This window comes from Gorilla gorilla, chromosome 17, assembly GCF_029281585.2.
Source record: "Gorilla gorilla gorilla isolate KB3781 chromosome 17, NHGRI_mGorGor1-v2.1_pri, whole genome shotgun sequence".
Classification (NCBI taxonomy): Eukaryota; Metazoa; Chordata; class Mammalia; order Primates; family Hominidae; genus Gorilla; species Gorilla gorilla.
In genome coordinates, this window is record NC_073241.2 from 77,887,198 (window position 1) to 77,908,492 (window position 21,295).

A 21,295-nucleotide genomic window follows, 5' to 3' on the forward strand; every position below is an offset into this window, starting at 1 on the left:
AGCAATACACAGACTCAGAATATATGCAGCAGGGCCTGCTGAGGTTGAGGGGAGCCAGCAATAAGCTCATGGCAGGTGTCATCTCTGTGCATTTAAAATTTAAGGTCAGAACTTGGGAACCCTTTGGTATTTGCCAGCCAGAAGGATCTGCTGCTCAGAGGGCCATGAAATGGTGAAATGGCATGGTGGTGTGGGCGGGCAGGCTCCTGTACTTACCATTGTGGTCAACAGAGAGGGTTCTATAACAACACGCAGGGCAAGAATGAGCATGATAGCACCGATAAGGACATCAGCATTTCTTGAATGTAGTGAAGTGTTCAGCATGGGCCAAAAGTACTTTATGGGGACTATCTTCCTTGCAAGAGCCCCAGAATGGAGACACTGTGATTAGTCTCCACCTCCAACCCCAGCCTTTTTCCTGGGGAAAGGGCAGGGGACAATCCCAGCAAGACTCTTTTTAACCCCTGCCCCTATACAAGTGGAGCAGATTCCAGATTCAATAGTGGTGCATGGAGTCATCAATGGATAGGATGCCGCCACCTCTGACCTGAAGACTTTAGGCCTCTCTGCATGGGAGGACTGCCCACCCCACAGGGGCCTGAGAGCTTTAACAGAGCAGAAAGTCTCCTCTCTGCCCATCAGCTCATGGGTGTTGGAAAGGCCTGGCGAACTGTAAAGCAGTGTTGCTGGAGGAGTCTGAGCAGATGGTTCTATTGGCCCAGGGTGTGGCCGGGGCCTCACACTGATAGGCATGCCCTCCGTATGTCCAGCATGTGACCGGATCTGAAAGGACACAGACTCCTCAGAACCAGTGTTCTAGCCAGGGGGGTCAACAGCCAACCTTTACATTTTTCCTCTTAAAGGTTTTTTTTTTCTTGGTCATAAAAATGCCAAAATCTCATTTTGGGGAGATAAAAAGAAAATACAGAAACAGCAAAAGGAGAAAAGTTAGTCCTAATACCACCTCTGAAAGATGTCTTTGGATATTTGTAGTTTACAGTCCTATTTCTATGTATTTTCATGTAGTTGAGATTCCAGGGTCTATTAAAAATTGTGTTTTCTTTCCTACATATCATGGTGCCATGAGCAATCCTGGGTTATTACAGCCCTTCGTAAAGAATTCCTGAGGGCTGAATAAGCTAGCAAGCCATGTCTGTAGCTGAGTGTGGGCACGTCTTAGTGCCCACCAGACTGTCCCCCTCATGCCAGCACCTTCCTGCTCAGCTGGCCTCTGCACTGCCCATGTCCACAGGCACCTGGCTGTGCTCACAGGATCCAGAGGATTAGAAGGAGATCTCCTCTAGCGACAGGGTGGGTACCAGGTGCTGGAGTTAGGAGGCGAAAGGGTGACCCCCGTGTCTTGCGTAGATGGACAAGGCCCCCAGTGTGACGTGATGAGCCCTAACAGAGGGTGCCGTGACCCAGCCTTACTTGGCCTGTCACGGGGCTTCCCTGAGCCAGCCCAGTGACCTCAAAGCTTTCCTACCTGTGACACCCTCCAAGTGGCCAATCCACTTTGAGGGTGTGAGGTGAGAAGGGACAACTCACCTAGCTGCCAACCAATGCGTCTAATAATCTCCATGCCTCTGATTCCTCACTGTCAATTGGAGAGACTAACAGCATGCACCCCATGGGGTTGAGAGCACTAAAAGCAATCAAACCTGAGTGTGTGCAGAGTCTGCCCCCAACCCCCGAGGCATGCAATAGATGCGCCCCATCACTGCTTGCTTCTAGGGAGCTCCCGGGGTGGGGAGCTGGGGCTGACACAGGAAGTAACAAGAGTGACTTGGCGCTGGGGAGACTGAGGCCTCAAGAGTTCAGGAACTTCCTGAAGGTCATGTGGCGGAGGCGATGAGCTCCGAAGCCCGTGTCTGTATGTGCTTCATTTGTGTGTCACTCCCCATGGGCACCTTTGTAACTGTTGTGTTTTTAATTTTCTGTCAGTTGGAGCAAGCAGATGTGGCTCTGGGCAGGATTTCCTATGCTGTCCTTGTCACTTCATACTCTCTTCTCCTTGCCACTCTGGGGATGTCCTTGAGCAGAGCCCATCTCTCATTTCGCCTTGGTATCCCAAGGTCTAGCACAGTGCCTGGCACACACTGAGGAAGTGACAGGCGTTTGTTGCGCTTCGAGTCAAGGACAGAGCCAGAGCAAAGGCTACTGGGTGAGCTGAAGGGATATTTCTTCTGAGCTCTGACATCTCGGTGTCCCCAGCTCTGTTCTTGGCTTGTCACTATAAATCAGACTGGAATGCTGGGGTTTTTCCTGGCAGTCTCTCCATCCCCTCTCCTGAATAGTGCTGGATGAGATAGACAAATTCTTCATTATCTTTTGCAGCCAAACCAGTTCTTCCCTTTCCCTGCAATATTCCCAGCCAGCCCTGAGTAGCCTCCTGCTACATCAATCCCAGTGCAGCCTGTCTCATATTGGTGACATTTTACATTGGCATGTCCCTGGTGAGAATGTTAAGCTCGTTGAAATCTGAGAGGCGCCTCCTTGCTCTCTCAGCCACGTAGACACTGTGTTTCCGTAGGCCACTGCTCTCCTACGTGTTGGGTAGACACATTTCCAATTTGGATGATGGTCCTTTCAGGCTTTGGTCTGGCCTGCGGAGAAGGGTATCTCAGCTCAGCTGAACTGAGATCTGCCCTCACCACTAAGGTGTTAGGCCTGTTCTTTATCCAGCTATAGGAAAAGTAAAAAGAGCTTTTGTAGAAGCAAAGAGGACCTGATCGTGTTAATCTGTGTTAATTTCAAGGGTCCAGCCCGGCGATTCCAGGCTCCCAAAAGAAAAATGTGTTTTCCCCCACCTTGATCCACTGCTCTGTGAGGTAGATGTACTGACCGCATGTTTAGACACTGAGGATCAATTTAGCAGCCTTCTGATCTCTATATATTCTGTGCGTGCACAACAGGAATAATGATTTTTAACACTGGGTTTGGCAAGGGCGTTGCCAGACTTTCTCATAGGCGATCTGATGGGAAAGCTGTCTCCCCGAGGGTCCTTCCTGTAGGGAGAGTTATATGAGTCTGAGAAAACATCTGGCCAGCCTCATCTGTAAACATGGCACAATATTATTGAATGACAGCCTGGGGACCAGCCTGTGGGGAGTGGAAATGCAGTCTCGGGACAGCTATAAACTAATGGTCTTTCTTTGCTTACTCACACATTGAAGCAAGGTTCTGAGATGGCATTGAGACAAGGGCCCCCATCACCCACCCTCACTGGCTTCTTGAACCAAGACTGCATATGCTGATATGTTCAACTCACTGTCTTCTATGCTCTAAAACACTTTTGTTTTGAAGCAAGAAAATGGAAGACAAGCTTAGGGATGGCAGTCTCCTGGAGGCAGCCTGAGGGATGAGAAATAAAAGACATTGGCACAAATCTCAGGAAGCAAGGATTTTAGTCCGGGCTCTGGGATTTGGGGTGTGTCATATCATAGCTCTGTGGGTATGTTTCCTCACCTATAATATGAAGAATTGGCTTGCTCGTTTCATTGATGCTAGGAGGCATGTTCATTTCACATCTTAATGTTTCTTAAATCAGGGTGCATCTTACTATCGCTGGCATAGCACCCTTGCTGTTGCCAGATGACAGGCAGGACATAGTCGTCATGGCCTGAGCCTATGTGAACATGGGCTCATAGTGTCACATCCTCCATTAAAAGAGGTTTATTGTTGATTAGCCATGTATTGAGTATGAATGTCATTAAAGGTGTCTACAAAAGGGTCTCATCATGATTTATTAGCAGAAGGGCCAGAAGACAGAGCAGTGGGGCACCAATTTAATATTAGAGAAGCAAATATTGTTGGAGGAAAGACTGCAATCTCATAAAACAGTAAGAATTGTCAGTCCCGTGCATGCTAAACAATGCCACCAAAGGTGGAAGAAATTGCCAGAAGTTGACTCAGAAGAGATGAAACAGTCTCAGAGCCAGGTGAGGCCTGCGTGAGCAATTTGTCTACATGTAAGACTATCATGAAGGAATTATGGCATAGCTTAATTGACAGCAGATTTTCTCTGTGGTTCATAAAATAATGGTGAGCCTTACAGTTGATGACTTTGCTTTCTAAGGTCTCTTCTAGTTCTAATGTCTAATAGTTGTGTTTTCATTTTTCTGTCAAGTGGAGCAAGCAGATCAAAAATAACATTTTTGGTGTTTCTCTGCTATGTTGGTGCTGCTTCTCTGGGCCCCTGTAGCACTTGACCCTTGATGTCATAACTGTGTGATTGCTTCTCTGTCCTTCGTGTTCTGTCCGTAACATTCAATACCAAGCTTGAGTTAGTGTTTTTTAAATGGACATATGAGTGGATGGATGGGTGGATGAATGGGTGGATGGGTGGGTGAATGAATGGATGAATGGGTGGATGAATAGATGGATGGATGGATGGTTGGATGGATGGATGGATGGATAAGAATGGGTGGACAGATGGGTGGATGGCTAGACAGGTGGGTGGGTGAATGGATAGTTAGATGAGTGGATGGATGGATGGATGAATGGGTAGATGAATGGATGGGTGGATGAATGAATGGGTAGATGAATAGATGGGTGGATGGATGGATAGATGGATGGATGGATGGATAAGAATGGGTGGATGGATGGATGGATGGATGGATGGCTAGATGGGTGGGTGGGTGAATGGATGGATGAATGGATGGCTAGATAAGTGGGTGGATGGATGGATGGATGGATGGATGGATGGATGGATGGATGGATAGATGGGTGGGTGGATAGGTGGGTGGATGGACAGATGGATGAATGGGTGTGTGGGTAGATTGATGGATGGATGAATGGATGGATGGATGCAGGGCAGGTGGGTGGACCGATGGGTGGGTGGATGGATGGGTAGATGGATGGTTGGATGGATACGTGAATGGGTGGATTGGAATGGACGGCTAGATAGGTGGGTAGATGGATGGATGGATGGATGGATGGATGGATGGATATGTGAATGAATGGATTGATGGATGGATGGCTAGATGGGTGGATGAATGGATGGATAGGTGAGTGAATGGATGGCTAGATGGGTGGGTGGGTGGGTGGATGGATGGATGGATGGATGGATGGATGGATAGATGGATGAATGTGTGGATGGATGGATGGATAAATGGGCGGGTGGATGGCTGGCTGGGTAGATAGATGGATGAATGGGTGGGTGGATGGATGGAAGGATGGATGGATGGATGGATGGATGGATGGATGGATGAATGGATGAATGGTGGGTAGGTGGGTGGATTGCTGGGTGGATGGGTGGATGAATAGATATAGATGGGTGGATGAATAGATATAGATGGGTGGCTGGCTTGCTGGCTGGCTGGAGCTGCACCATGAGATGCATCCTCATCTTTGGTGAGGCAACAGATACCCTTCCAGGAAGCTTCAAACAAGTTCTCCAGATTCAGTGGGAGCCTAGACTCAGTGAAGTTTTGTTTTTTTTTTTTTTTTTTTTGAGATGGAGTCTCACTGTTGCCCAGGCTGGAAAGCAGTGGCGCAATCTTGGCTCACTGCAACCTCCGCCTCCCAGATTCAAGCAATTCTCCTGCCTCAGCCTCTCGGGTAGCTGGGACTACAGGCACATGCCGCCATGCCTGGCTAATTTTTGTATTTTAGTAGAGATGGGGTTTCACCATGTTGCCCATGAGCTGAACTCCTGAGCTCAGGCAATCTGCCCACCTCGGCCTCCCAAAGTGTTGGGATTACAGGTGTGAACCACCACACCCCGCTGACTCAGTGATTTTTTTTTAAGGGTTTTTTTTTTTTTTTTTTTGAGACGAGTCTCGCTCTGTCCCCCAGGCTGGAGTGCAGTGGTGTGATCTTGGCTCACTGCAAGCTCCGCCTTCTGGATTCAGGCCATTCTGCCTCAGCCTCCCAATTAGCTGGGACTACAGGTGCCTGCCACCATGCCCGCCTAATTTTTTGTATGTTTTTAGTAGAGACGGGGTTTCACAGTGTTAGCCAGGACGGTCTCGATCTCCTGACCTCGTGATCCGCCCACCTCGGCCTCCCAAAGTGCTGGGATTACAGGCGTGAGACACTGCGCCCGGCCTTTTAAGGCTTATCATTGATGTTCTTTTATTCATTTGGTCCTAGATGATTCTAACAACTATGGTTTTTTTGGAGAGGCCTCCAAGCTACTAAGCCAGAGATTCCAACCCAAGTCAATAATCATGGGGCCAATCCATGTACATTACTTTTTTAACAGCTTTATTCAGATTTGATTTATATATTTTATAATTTACACATTTAAAATATACAATTAAATGGTTTTCAGTCTAATTATAGATATGTGTGACCTTTACCACATTCATCACCTCTAAAAGAAACCCTTTAGCTATCACCCCCTTGTCTCCCTGCCTCCTTCCTGCCTCAGTTGTAAGCAAATACCATTCTACTTTTTGTCTCTCTAGATGTGTCTATTCTGGACATTTCATATTAATGAAATCTTATAATATGTGATCTTCTGTGACTGGCTTCTTTCATTTAGCTTTGTATTTTCAAGGTTCATCCATGTGGTAGCATGGATCAGTACTTTATTCCTTCTAATGGCTGAGTAATATTCCATTGCATGCATAGTTCATATTTTGTTATCCAGTCATCAGTTGATGGATGTTTGTGTAGCTTTTACCTTTTGGCTATTATTAATAATGGTACTAAAAACATTTGTGTGCAAGTTTTTATGTAGACATGTGTTTTCATTTTTCTCAGGTATATACCTGGGAGTGGAATTGTTGGGTCATAAGGTTTATGTTTAATGGTTCAAGAAATTGCAAACCATTCCATATGGTTTTCCACAGCAGCTGCACCATCTGACATTCCCATGAGCAGTGTTTGAGGGCTCCAGTTGCTCCACATCCTCTCCAACACTTGACTCGATACTTTGTAAGGTCTTTTTACTTCTAAGCTTCTAGGATTCTGGGTGAAATCCAGTGACAGTTGAGGCTATGGGAGGCTCCTTTCTGGCCTTATATCCCCTCCTTCTCCATGTCTCAGTGGAGTTTGCAGATGGCTGTGGGGGATTTCTCAGTTAATTATCTGCCAGTTAACCACTCAGCCTGCTCCCTGCGGTTGTATCTGGCTACAGACTTCTCCTGCTGTGTGTGTGAAGAGGTTATCTGCTGCTACCATGCTCTAGTGGGTGAAATTAACCACAGAAATAATGGGAAGTAGAGACCAAGGACTCTGATGGACTAATTAGAACAGCCATCAGGAGCTGCCCCCTGTGGGCTCTCTGCTGCAAGGCATCTGGCTGCACCTGGGAGTCCTTCCTCACTGCAGCTGTCCCAGACTAGCCTGTGGGAGGAGCTCTTAGGTCACAGAGGCCCACCATGGGCCTCTGGGAGGGAGCCCACAGTCCTCCCTTCCGGCTTCTGTTGATTGCCCTCTTCATACCAGGTCCTGGAAATACAATGATGGGAAAAACGAAAAGGTCCCTGTTCTCAAGCATGCACACTAGAGTGGGTTCCTGATGGAATTAACTGGAACTTAGATTTTTCTGGCTGCCTGTTTTCCCAATTACTTGATCATGTTCCAGAGAGAAGTAATTGGGTAAACCAACCCTAGGAAACCATACCTGAACCTTCTATGTGGCCTTGGCCAAGAGCTCTTGTCTCTGGCTTGGCAATCTGTTGTGGGAGGCCTCTGTAATCGGGCTTTATGTTCTACAAGTTAGTAGATATGGCTTGCAAATATGTGTGGCCTGCAGAGCTTGGCTTTCTCATACCCTCTCACCAGAAGAAGCCTTTGCAGCTCAAAAGGACTGCACCTGTCTCATCCATCCCTTTCCCCCTTCCTCAGAGCTCCTACCCTATCTCAGCTCAACCTGGGGGGAACGTTCAGTGACTCATTGGTTCATGCCACAAGGAGTGGGAATCTGAGATATTGCTAGTCCAGGGCAAATGCTTGGGATTGGAGTCAGATGCCTGGGTCATCATCCTGCCATGTCACTGGGCCACTGGCATACTGTTCCAGGGTCCCCATATGGGAGGGTAACAGGGGGTGGTGATGCATGCTCTGCCTAACTGCAGCCGCAGGGTTATTAAGAGCTGACTGGCAGGAAGGACAATGCTGAGCTGTGCAGACTCCAGGGGCATGAGGCCCAGTGCCACCCTCCAGACCTCTCTAAATGACCTCGGACTCCCTGGAGAGTACATAACTGCTGGCACCCTGGACAGGACCCAAAGGCTTGATCTGGAGCAGTTTCCAACGCCCACTCCAGGAGGGACCACACGGTCTAGCAGCTTATGGGGGATGTTGGGCAAGGGCTGGCACATTGAGGGAGTGGAGCTCTGGGACCCTCACTCTCTTTGGTCAGAGTATCCATGTCTTGGAGCCATTCTGTCCAGGTTTCAGTTCTGAGCCAGCCTCTTCCTAGCCAGGTGACCTTGAGCAATCCTTCGTGTCCTCAGTTTCCTAATTTGTACAAGGGGGACAAAAATAATGCCTACATTATGGGATGATCTTGAGGATTAAATTAATATATGACAAGCATTTAGCACAGGGGCCGGCACATACTAAATTCTCAATAAACACAAGTATTTATTATCTTTTATATATTTGGGGGGAGTCGTTTATAATTTCATTTGAAAAACAAGTATGGTATTAGAGGAAAATAGTTTGGAAACCAACAATCTGTGGGGAATACAATATTGATGATTTGCTTTCCTGCTTTAGGAAAGGTCAAAGGGCAGCTGCCTTTGAGCAGGAGTTTCCCTCCCTCAGGTCCTCCAAGCAAAGGCAGAGGCAGCTGTGCTGTGTTGTCGCTGGGCCTGGAGGCCACTCCAGGAATCAGGGGCCCTGGGCTTTTGCTGCCGATTTCTTTGCCTCCCTGTGGTTCGCAGAGAATTCAGGGAGAGCTGTAAGAGCGCTGGGCACCGGATCAAGTCTGAGATTCCTGTGGTTGCTGTCCAGCATGCTTCAGGCATTGTGTGGGATACATGAGGGCTCCCTGGCAGAAGAGGGGCCTGCCCTCTGACACCCAAGCTGTGTCTGCTGTGTCCACTTGTAATGTGCCACCCATCTCTGCCCATCAGCAGCCAGCCGCTGTCCGTCTGCTAATACCAAGGTGGGCAGAGCATTTGTTACCTGCTGCTGACCATTTTCTACTTTCTGGGAATCCATCATGAAACTGTCAAAAAGAGGAACTGAATGTCTATGGTGAGGTCAGCTCAGGCTCCCAGGGTCCAAGGAAAGGAGCAGACAGGTCCTCAGCCTCCAGTAGCTCATAGTTTAGCTGGGGAAGGAGGCAGCCACTCAGCTCACATTAAGGCTGAGCTGGAGGGTGGTGGGGGCATTACAGGAGCAGTGGGACATCCCTGGGCTGTCCTTTCCTCCCTTGAGACACTGAGCAGGGGCACCCTGTCCCTAGGAGGAGCTTGGGTATGCACAGCCCAGTTTCTGCTGAGTGACACCATCTTCCTATAATAGCTGTGCCTATCTTCAGCCAGGTTATGGTTGAGTACTGCTGGTCTGGAGCCTTTTTTTCTTTCTCCTTGCAATGACCTTGAATATTTCTGTTTTGGACCTGGACTATCATGTATTATTTCACAGTGTAACTCCCAAGGGCAATCCTTCATCCTGATTTATTTCCAAGTTCTCAGGGGGAGCCCTCATTTTTGTAGGCATAGACCACTTCCAGTTAGTTGCTCTTTCGCAGGGGACTTTCAAACTTGGATGCCTTACAGGGGCCAGGCAGGTAACGTGTGAGTGAGGGAGCCAGGTGAGAGTGAGGCTGTGAGCAGCGGGGAGGCATTAGAGAGTGTAGGGGTCTGCAGAGAACTGGGGTTGATTGCCTGGTCTGAAGGGGACAGCACTTCTTAGCTCTAGCTGATGGTTACAGCGCAAGAAGGTGGGCCAGTGTTGCTTGATCATCCAGTTTTTTCAAGAAGTCAGAAATTGTGGCTTTTTATGTGAAACATTTTGATTTATAAATGTTAGCTCAAATATTTTTAAAATATCTAACTGGCTAACCAGAACACACCGCGGTCCAGACGTGGCCCCAGCACAGGCGGTAGCAATCTCTGCTTTGTGGCTGTGCTCCTTGCAGGACAAGGCGGTCATCGAAAGTGGTGGGGGTGTGGGGGCAGGCAGAAGCCCAAGGGCCCAGTGAGTGGCTGCTATGAGCATTCTGAGGGGTCTCTGTGACCTGGGCCGGTCAAGGTGGCATCTAAGAGGTGGGCTTGAGCTGTTCTTGAGGATGAGTAGAGAGAAAGGGTTGCTGTTCTCGAACGTGAGCCAGTTCTGCCTTGCAGCCGTAGCACAAGACCACCTGGACAGGCCTGCAAGGCCATAGCCTGCTGAGATCTAGCCTGTGCACAGCCTGTTCTGGGCTGTGGATGCTCCCACCAGGCTCTGGAAACAGCTCAGTACTCTCTCTGCTCCAGCTGGGCTGTAGTTCAGGGAGCTGTTGCCAAGAGGGAGAAAGCTGACTGGGGACCCTGGAAACCCCAAGACAGATGCCAGAGAGAACGTTGCCTGAGAAGGAAGGCCTAGAGCGCTGCTGCCACCACACTTGGATGCCCTTTCTGGCCTTAACCCCAGGTGCTTGCTGGGTTCAGAGCAGGGCACTATTGGTCTCCCTTCCTAGCATGCTCCAAGTTATTTTTCACTCTTGGCCAATAAACCCAGAAGCTTTTGACAGCTGGTGGTGGGGCTCACCCATCTACCTTCAGAGTCCACAGAAGAGAGAATGGATCTCTGTGAGTTCCTGCAGGTTGGCAAAACAGGTCAACCCAGGGATTGGAATACAGGAGAGAGCCAGACTGAGGCCCAAGGAGGACTCAGGGTGTTCAGAGTTGGGAGGCATTAGGGAGTGGTGAGGTCTGCAGAGATCTGGGGTTCAGAGACAGCAGTGGTCATTGATATCCAGAGTAGTCAAGGAGGGCTTCAGGGAGGAGGTGTGCCCAGAGGTGGGCCTTGAGGGAAAAGGGGAGATTTGGAGAGGCAGAGGTAGGAGAGAATGCAGAAGACAGAGTGAGGTATAGCAGTTGTGAAGTCGAGTGACAATTGCAACTGATAATTGAGTGCTTGATGTATGCCTAGCGGTGTTGAGCACTTTTCTTATTCATTCTTTCACATGATTCTCACAGCACCTCATGAGGTGGCACTTTCACCATCAGCCTACTTTAAACATGAGGAAGCAGGCCCAGAGTCCGCCCAACAGCACGCAGAGAAAAGGTGATTTAGCCAGCACTGGAACCCAGACTCGGGACCCATAAGCATGATGTCACCCTATTTTACGAGTGGGGGCAGTGAGGAAGTCACCTGACTCCAGCCAGGGATATGGCTGTCCAGCTGTCCGGTGGCCCTGCACAGTTTTGGTTTGTTTCAGCTATGACTTCCCTGTCCCTGGAGCCTCTAGGGTGTATACAGCAGGTGCTCAGTATGTCTTAGTTGGGAAGAGTTTTCTCGAGGAGGCTCTTGAATGTCATGGGAAGAGGTTTGGAGTCCTGGTTCTGGGACTGGGTGACCTTGAGGGTGTGGGGGGCTGGAGCAAGTCAACTCCCAGCATCCATTGGCTTTAACATTCTAGGAGCTGGGAGTGGGGCTGGAGGAAAGCCCGGGCCCACTGGCAGTGGGTGGAAGAGCTGAGGAGGCCCACTCTGAGGGAAGGACGGTGCTGGAGAGGGCATGGGAGGGCTGGGGGAGCCACAGGCCCGTCTACCCATTCTGGGCCTGCAATGGAAGCAGGTGTAGGATGGAGCAGGGCCCTCAAGGATTACGCAGTCTTATCAATACCAGGCAAAAACCTATAAAAAAATTCAAGAGCAGGGCAAGAGTTGGGTAGCAGTGCAGAGGCGGAGGAGACGGTGTCACCAGGCAGCCTGGGTTTGGTGCCAAGGGAGCAGGTGGGTGGTCGGTGCTGGAGCCCAGTGGAGGCTTCTGTGGGCCTTGGGGGCAGACCTGGAAACAGGGGCACCCAGGGATAAAGCAGGACCTACACCTCACAGAGCCCACCTGGATGCCCTCCTGCCTACTGGGCTGGGCCTACCTGCCCAGGTGGGTTGCTGTTTCAGTGTTCTTCCTCCGAGAGGAAGTGCTCATCAGGAGCCAGGAATCTAATGAGGCACCCCCCGGGGACTGAGGCCTGTACCTTCCACACTCCTGCGGGCTGCTCTCTCTTCCTCCCTCCCCAGGGCCTCTGATCTCAGCCCCCATTCTGGGTGCCAGCCCTGCAGGCCTGCTGAGCAGGAAAGAATCCATGGCATCTCCCTTGCCTTCTGGCCAGCCATGCCCTGCCCGCCCCGTGGAAACTGGTCCAGCTCCTCAGTGACTCATGGAGGCTACTCTTGGGGACAGAGGAGTAAGTGCCAAGCCCCAGCTCTGTTTCCATGAAGTTCTGATGAGACCACAGGGCTTGGTCCAGGGCTTTGCACAGGGTGGGGGCTCAGGAGGGTATGAGGACAATGGGATGATTTTGGTGTCATCTGTTATTTAGGAATATCTGTCATGTCACTAACTGTCTGATGTTGATGATTGTAACCCAGAACTGCGCTTGGGGTCCACAGAGCTTAGGAGTCACTAAGGGAAGGAAGGTGACTCTCAGCAGGGGTCCCTGGAGAAGGCAGGCTGTTGAGGGATGTAAGGGCTTGGATCCTGCATTGCAGCCTGGCTCTACCCATAGATACCTGAGTGGCTCCCAGTACGTCATTCCCCCTTCAGCCCCCGAGGTCCCAGTGTCCTCACCTGCATGGCAGCAGCTGAAGAGCTGTTGAGGGCAGGCAGCATAGATATCAGGAACTACCTCCAACTTGTTCAGACCTGGCAGATGTGCCTGAGCTCCATGCTGGGTGTTGCAGGACTGTAAGCAGGTGCCGTCATGTCATGTGCCTGGCCCTGAGAGTCCAGTGTGGAGGTGGTGGCCCCAGTGTCCACTGATCATAATAACCTGTGGAGGTCATGCCTGGTTCTGAGCTCCGCCCTGGGCCCTGCGTGGGCCATAAGAGGAGCCGCCCCTTCACCAGATAGCTGACCAGCTGGCCAGAAGTTTGGCCTGGGGACTCCACCCATTTCTAGCCCTCTGGCCAGAGCAAGATTATCTGAATAATGGATAAAGGAGACGTGCAAGATTTTCTAGATCTTGTCTATTTCAAGTGTAGTTCTCTGACTGGCAGCAGCAGCCTCACCTGGGAGCGTGTTAGGAATGCTGAGTCTCAGGCCCCAACTCCCATCCTTGAACCAGAATCTGCATTGTAACAAGATGCCCTGTGACTGTCGTACTCATTAAAGTTTGGGAAGCAGTGCTCCCGGCCAATACGTTTTTCATGGGTAGGTGAAACAAAAGCCCCACAAATTGATAGTTACAATGTGTGCTACATGCTGATATTTTCAATTTAGTTATACGTTTTTTAATGCTGAGATCGTGACCCTGGAAATTTGTTTTGCAGCTCATGAAATTGCTGAGACCTGCAGTTTGAACACCACCATGCTAGCTAACACCCTGTTGGATGTTTGAGTGACAAAAGGGTTAATTTGGTGGGGTGACAGGGGATCAGACGTTTAGAGGACGTCAGATGTCCTTGACTCCTGTAGAAAATGTTGCCAATTTCCAAGGTCACATGGCTTCGACTTCATGCATTTCTGAACTTTCCCATTTCCCAGGGGTTGGGGACCTGGGGCTCCTGCACATGGAGGCCTCTGCTTCCTCCTGCTTTTCTTTGGCAAACACCAACATGGTTGAATTATCAGGCCAGAGCTTGAGGGCCGCAGACTGTTGGGGAAGTACATTCTCGCTGGAGTCTTGAAGGGGAGTGTGGGCTGGACTGGGGCTGGAGGGGCGCGGTTGGCAGTGAGCAGGCTCCCATGGCTTCCTCGGGTAGAGCCTGGGCAGCCTGGCCTCTCTCCTCCCCACTCCAGCAGGCAGCATGGCCTCTGGGCTGGCCCTGCCCTGGGGGCCTCCTGACAGCCTACAAGGGAGAATTCTAGCCCCAATTGTGCATTCTGGGTGAAGGTGTTGCTCCCACTGTGTGGGGATGGGAAGGAGAGAGGGGATGGAGGGGACCAGGGCCCGAAAGACAGCAGCCAGCTCTGCCTATAATGGTCACCAGGAGCTGCTTGCTGGAGAGCAACCTGGGAGCACAGTGCTTTGCAGCACCAGGTGACATGGGAAGCGGCCACGGGAAGGTGGGGTGAAGACGCCAGTGGCTGTGATGAGTGGATTTAGCAGCAGGAGGGCAGGGACAACACTCTGGGCCCCATTGCCCACCACAGCTCCGATGCCACCTCCACTGCAGACTTGCTGTTCTGCTGGGACGAGTGGACAGACCTGTGAGCCCCAAGGCTGCTGATCTTACGGTCACCAAGCAAGCCCCCTGCAGCCCCACCTGGGCCCCCTGCAGCGGGCCTGGGATCCACAGGAGGCTGGACCCCTTGCTGCAGCCACAAGCCAAAAGATGAGCCAGGAAGCAGAAATTGGGGTCTTCCTGGGTTTCCTCAGTGGGGTGTCAGAAGGGTGTGCTGCTGGAGTGAGTTGGGTGCTGGGGGTGGAGAGGAAAGAGCCTGAAGAAGTGTGGGGTGCAGTGCTGCCTCTGTGCGGGCCTCGAATGATGGATTCCCTGAGAAGTGCTGGTAGGCCCTGGAGCAGATGCATCTCATCTGGTTTGCAGGTCACTGAACTCATCCCTGAGGATTGGAGGAGGAGGTAATGCCCCTAATGCCTGGCTGTTCTTAAAAGGATTGGCTAAATTGATAGCTCCTAATGCCATTTGTCACTGGGTGGGCAGGAAAGGATACTGAGAAGGCTGGGATGGCTCCGCTGATTGTCTCTAGCCTGTGGGTGCTCTCCAATGTCAGCCTTACCTTTTCCTCCAGACCTCCTGCCTCTGAAGATCAGACTCAAAGTCAGACTTGGCCAGGGGTTAGAGGGAGAGACTGGCAACCGACCGTCTCAGGCTGCCCCACGGTGTTCACAGAAACCCCTTCCAGAACACTAGTTTCCTAAGGAAGCTACAGAGTGCTGGGCTGAGAGTAGCAAGCGATGGGGAGGAAGGGGAGGAAGGCAAAGGGGAGTTTGTTTGGTTCTAGGGTGGGGAGGGGACGCTAGTGTGGAGAGAGGCACCTTTTTGTCAAAGAACATGGGTGATTTTCATTTTTGTCCTTAAAAATAGCCAGGCTAACTGGGCCGTTGTGACAAGCACGGACTGTGATTGGCTGCAGCAGGAGGTGGGGAGTCCCTGGGCTGGCGGCCGAGTCTGGATGAGGTTGTTTAACAGAGATGCAGACCCAGGAAGAGAGCCTGCATGCATCCCTTTCCCCAGACAGACACAGATGTGGCCAAGCTTGGCGGCCCTGGGTCCTCTCTGGGAAGCACAGGCGAAGGAGCTGTGGGGCGGGTCCTGCTGCAGCCCGGGCCCTCTGTGTCCTCCAGAAAGCCGTGCCCACACCGGCCCTCCCCTCCAGCTGTAGGCTCAGGGCTGCCCGCCCCTGTGGTGCCCTTTACAGCAAAGTGCAACCTCAGCATTTTTCGTACTCCTGCTGCTTGCCTTTTAGTTCCTCCTCATCCATCACCTGGCAGGGAATCGGAGCAGAGCCGGGAGAGGAGGGGAGAGGCGTGTCTTTTGTGTTCTTCTACCTTCCCTCTTTTCCTTTTCCTTCTGCCTCTGGTTCCATCCTTTCTTGACTTTCACTGATCATTAAAACATAAATTCCTGGCTGACTCTCTCAGCTTGGCCAGCAGTCCAGCTGTTTGGGGACTTCCCATCAGGATCCTACTGGGAATGAGACACTGAGCCAGGCTGAAACCCCCAAAGCTCAGGCAGGAAGGCAGCAAAACAAGCCTGGAGGAGACCATCCCTTGCCCTGTGTCTCCACCAGCCAGAGAAAGCTCTACCCTTTTCCTCCACACACTTCTTGCCTTAAAAATGTGTTGGAACTTTTCTAGGTGGATACCCCAAAGAATAAACAGGGACTCAGAGGGATCGTTGTACACTCATATTCAAAGCAGCATTATTCACAACAGCAAAAGTTGCAAACAACCCAAATGTCCATCAGTGGATGAATGGATAAATAAAATATGGTCTAGATATGCAGTGTACTATTGTGATATGATGTCTTATTCAGCCATAAAGGGGCATGAAATTCTGATACATGTTACAATGTAGATAAACCTTGAAAGCATTATGCTAAGTGAAATAAATCGGTCATAAAAGGACAAATATTGCATGATTCCTCTTATAGGAGGTACCTGGAATAGGCAAATTCATAGACAGAAGGGTGAGCAAGAGTTCATTGTTTAGTGGGCACAGAGTTTCTGTTTGGGTTGATAAAAAAGTTCTGGAAATAGATAGTGATGATGGCTCAAAACACTATGAATGTACTTAAAGCCACTGAATTATGTACTCAAAAATGGTTAAGATTATAAGGTTTTGATTTGTTTGTTTTGTTTGGTTTGGTTGGTTGGTTGTTTTTGTTGTTGTTGTTGTTTTGTTTTGTTTTGTTTTTGCTTTCAGACAGAAACTCACTCTGTCACCCAGACTGGAGTGCAGCAACACGATCATAGCTCACTGTAACCTCAAACTCCTGGGCTCAAGCAATCCTCCCGCCTCAGCCTCCTGAGAAGCTGAGCATGTGCAACCATGCTCAGCTAATTTTTAAAAAATTTTTTGGAAAGACGAGGTCTTGCTGTGTTGCCTAGGCTGGTATCAAATTCCTGGCTTCAAGTGATCCTCCTGCCTCAGCCTCCCAAAGGGCTGGGATTACAGGCATGAGCCACTGCACCCAGCTGAATGCTGTTTTATGTTGTGTATATTTGACCATAATAAAAAATTGGGGGCCTAAGTGCCGGGCTGTACTTCCAGGCTGAGAGCTGTGGAGGTGGACGGGCAGAGGAGGGCCATGCTCTCTCCCTCTCTCTGCTCCTTCTTCTTCTCTTGTGACTGAGGTGAAGCTTGGGGCTTTTCTGCTTTGCATGTTCCCCGCTTTTCTGAAGCTGGGGCCTCCCCACTCCCTCTCTGGGCCCCACTGTGGGACAGGGAAGTGATGTATTTTCCTGTTCCCCCTGGAAAACGAGAGTTCTTGGAGGAGATGAAATCCCTGGGAGAGAGTGAAAAGGAGGGGAGGACCGACAAGTGAGGGGGGCTAGGGATCTGGCGGCCACTGTGGGCCACGGGGCTCACCCCACTCGGAGTTGCTGAGGGACCACGTGGAGCATGCCTGGAATTGTCTGAGACACTGAAAAGGGGAGTATTTGTCCCATTGAGGGCAGCCGCATGGGGCGCTAGCTCCTCATACTCCGGGTTGCAGGTGCCAGGGGCCGGGGGCTTCCTGCAGGCATCTCCTGACTGCAGAGGAAGCCTGGGCAGGAGACCCCAGGGCAGCTGAGGTGAGGCGCCGCTGGGCTACCCCACGTGAATCTGGCTGGGCAGCAAACACTAGAGTAGGAGGAATGGCCGAGAGGACGTGAGGACAAAAGAGGCACCTGCAGAGCGAGTCCTCTTCCTTCCTTGGGGCACCAAAAGGCTGCAGGTTTGGGATGGGTCTCAATCCTGTCCCCTTTCTCAGCAACTATTATGGGTTTGGGGTGATGACCATGCCCAGGCTCCCTCATGGGACTCTGACACAGCCCTGAGACACTCAGGCATGTTTGGGAGAGCCCCGCAGAGCCGGCCAGAGGCTGCTGCTGCAGGCAGAGCCTGGCACTCAATCCTCCTGGAAACGGCTCTGTTTAGAGTTCCTGCAAAACCCGGTTCTCCGACTGCACCTGTTAGGTGTGCCAGGGAGCCCTTGATAAGATCTGACGTCTTCAAGGAATAATGGGCGTGGCCTTGTGTATTGACTTCTCCTGCAGGCGGCTCCTTTTCAGCCCTCTCTGGACATCAGCGGTTTTATTCCCATCCAGCGGAGGCCAGCTGCCCGGGGCCAGGCACGGAGCCTGCATGGGGCCAGCTCTCCAGAACCTGTGCCCAGCTGGGGAATAAGCACATGCTCAGCACTTGAAGAATTCACTGCTCACTGGCGAGTCAGTATGGAATTGGGGAACTTGGAGGTGGCCTGAGGGACTGAGCAGGCCACCAGGAGGGGGGATGGAGAGAAGGCAGTTGGGGTATAGGCATAGTCGTGCAGACCTGGAACTCTCCTGTGTGAACTTGGGCAAGTTACTTAATCTCTCTGAACCTCCGTTTTCTCTTCTAAGTAGCATAATTATGCCGATTCCATAGGGTTGCTGTGAAGGTGAAGTGAGTGGAGGCAGATCAAGTGCTGACGTGTCTGGGACATGACAAAGGCACAGCAGACACTCGTCATTCCTACTATTAGCAGAAATTGCAGTATTCATACCCATAGCCAACCCTGGGTGAATCTTTTGCTTAGTAGCCTGCCATGAAACCAAGGCAATGCTCTGGCCTTCTGTGCATATAAGGACCTCTAGATTTGGCAGGTGGAGGGAAGGAGAAAATGCTTCCAGGTGACAGGTTCAGTGTGAGCAAAAGCACAGAGGCAGGAAAGAGCATCCTGTGTTCATTTTCTATTGTTTCCTAAAAGTTCACTACAAACAGCAGCATAAAACAATACCATTCATTATCTCACAGTTCTGTAAGTCAGAAGTCTGGCACAGCGTCTCATGAGACTGAAGTCAAGTTGTTAGCCAAGTTGAATTCTTGGCTGGAGGCTCTGGGGGAAAAGTCTGCTTCCAAGCTCATTGGTTCTCGGATGAATTTACTTCATTGCAGATGTAGGATGAGGTGCCCACTTCCTTGCCAGTTGTTGACCAGGGATTGCTCTCAACTACTAGAGGCTGCCCACATGCCTTACCATGTGTCTCTTTTCCTTCAAGCCAGTAACAGTGCATTGAGTCTTTCTCATGCTTTGGATCTCTGGCTTCTTCTGCTGTGCTGAGCTCTAGTCCCAGATTTAATGGGCTCAAGTGCTTGGGTCAGGCCCTCCTGAATAGTCTCTCTATCTTAAAGTCGACTAATTTGGGATTTAATTTTGTCTGCAAAATCCCCTCCCAAAGGTATCTAGACTCCTGGAGAGTAACTGGGAGAGGGTGTATACCCAAGACTGTCTTAGAATTCTGTCTACCACACCTAGCATGTGCCCAGAATGAGGAGCAGAGTAGCCAGGGGCTGGAGCAGGGGATGACTTAGGTGTGGGCAGCTGTGGAGCAGGAGGAGTACGGTGGGTGCTGGTGGTGTGGGGAGGTATAAGGTCCTGTAGGCTTTGAGTGGCAGGTGCAGGAAGAGGCAATGGACAGTACCTCCCATGCCCCTGCCTGTGGCCCTTGCCACCAGATGTGCATAGCCCAATCCCAGCTGACTCCCTGAGGACCTGCTGCCACCCTTGCCTCCACATCTGGTTCCCTCATTCTGAAAAGGGCACCGCCTTGGCCTGAAACCTCCAGTCCTCTGATTCCTCCCTCTAGGATGGGTGGACAGACCCACAGCTCCAAGGTTGCTGAGCTCAGGGGCCCAGAGCGAGGCCCTGCAGCACCTCAGAGCTCCCTGCAGCAGGCCTGGGGTCCGAGGGAGGCTGGGCCCCTTGCAGCGGCCAAAAGCCTAAAAATGAGCTGGGAAAGCAGAGGAAGATGTGTGCGCAGCAGGGCAGTTCTCCTTCCCCCAGGCAGTTCTTCCTCTCCATTCCCTCACCCTCGGAGAAGGCAGTGAGGGTGTGGGAGAGTCAACATTCATGCTCTCAGCAGCATTTCTGGAACCCAGCACACCATTCCTTGCCCTGCTTTGGACTCGCTGCAGTGAAAACACTCAACAAACCCTAGATTATTGGCAAATAACTGTGTTCCAAAGAAGTTCTCAGGGTTAAGGTTCTGAGGTTCAAAGTTTTGAAATTCAAATGCTCCATTAAACCTGCTAGGACCTCGCCTTTATCACTGGCAGCAGCAGTCACGCTGCTCTATATGGCTTCAGAGTCCTGTGTGTGCAGGATTCATGTCTTCTCTGTGCTTTCTTGTGGTAGTGGTTTGGTAGAAGTTTGTTCTACTAGTTGTGATACTAAAAGCATGTGCAGACTCTGTTTTCTCTGGCAGATCAGGATCTTCCATGGAAATCACAGGTCTCCAGATAATAAAAGAGGCACAAGGCAAGCTTTAAAGCCCCTTCCCATCTAGCCTGGAGCCCATCAGAGGAAGGGGAGGGTCCCTGGCCTGGAGGTGAGAAAGGTTCTAGCTTTCCTCACTCCCGGGTGGGTCAGGTGGGAGCTTCGGGGAATAAGCAAGGGAGGGGGGAGCAGAGAGGGCAGTGGCGGTGAGGTCCCAGCAGACCTGGGCCCCTGCAGGGCTGGGTTGAGCACGTCAGCTCCAGAGATTGCAGTTCTGTTGGTGGACTTTAGCTAGTGTTCCAGCCATAGCTGGTCATCTATGCCGCGCTGCCCCAGAGAGAGGGCGGGAGGGCTAATGGGTTAGTCATGCCCCTGTAAAGGTGACCAGGCAGTGTCTGTGGCTAGGCCATATCAGCATAGACAATGCAGCAAGCCTTTCTCGTTCTGCCAGTGAAATCCATTCACGTTCCTGCAGACTCATCATAGGTGTGTTCCAGTAGCTGCACCAGAGCAAGGCTGCAAAATCCTGCTTATAAGTTACGGCCCATAGGCTTCAACTAATTTAGGGGACAGTCTGGTGACTGAAAAGAAAAAGTCTCCTCTTAAGTAGTCATTTTCTTGGAGGACCTGAGCCCCTCAGAGGTTTGTGTCTCGGGCCCCATTGTGCACCCTCAATCTTGGTTCTGTTGTTTATTTCATCCTGCTTTGTGGTAGATTCTGTTAAATCTGAGTCAGGAAGTGAGGCTTGGCCTGTAGGCTGAGCTCATCTTCTGCCTTTCCCAGTGATTAAGGCCTAGGTAGACACTAACTCTGACACTTCACGGTGCCTGTGCTGGCCAATCAGACAAGTGGCCTGCATTCCCTGGGCCTCAGTCTCCTGCCCTACACAGTGGGAATTACAGCACATAGTTCATGCTGAGGGCAAGCCAGCCCCTCACTGACTTCTCAGGGTTGTTGGAAGAACAGAACGCCATGATGGATAAGAAGATGCTTCCAGGAGCAGAGGGTGTTTCCCAGGTGTGGGCATCGTTGTCTCCTCCAGCAGCATCTCATGGAGTTATCTGTCCTCTTTCCCACCAGTCCCGGCCCAGGCCCCTGAGCTGGAGGGATGGAAAACTCCTCTGCAGCATCAGCCTCCTCGGAGGCAGGGAGCAGCCGCTCCCAGGAGATCGAGGAGCTGGAGCGCTTCATCGACAGCTACGTGCTGGAGTACCAGGTGCAGGGGCTGCTGGCTGACAAGACGGAGGGTGATGGTGAGAGCGAGAGGACCCAGTCCCACATCTCCCAGGTGAGCGCTGGCCCGGGGTTG

General features: G+C 51.1%; 1 protein-coding gene across 17 annotated transcripts in view; it reads left to right on the forward strand.

The window, feature by feature from the left end:
- Positions 1-21,295, forward strand: part of CTIF (cap binding complex dependent translation initiation factor) — a 326,114-nt gene that overhangs the window by 59,517 nt on the left and 245,302 nt on the right. For all 17 annotated transcript variants that reach the window (XM_055368763.2, XM_063699211.1, XM_055368767.2 and 14 more), the window contains one exon: positions 21,067-21,274. In XM_055368763.2, the coding sequence (XP_055224738.1) occupies positions 21,095-21,274 (180 nt within the window). In that variant the 5' untranslated portion in view covers positions 21,067-21,094. The remainder of the gene's footprint in view (positions 1-21,066; positions 21,275-21,295) is intronic.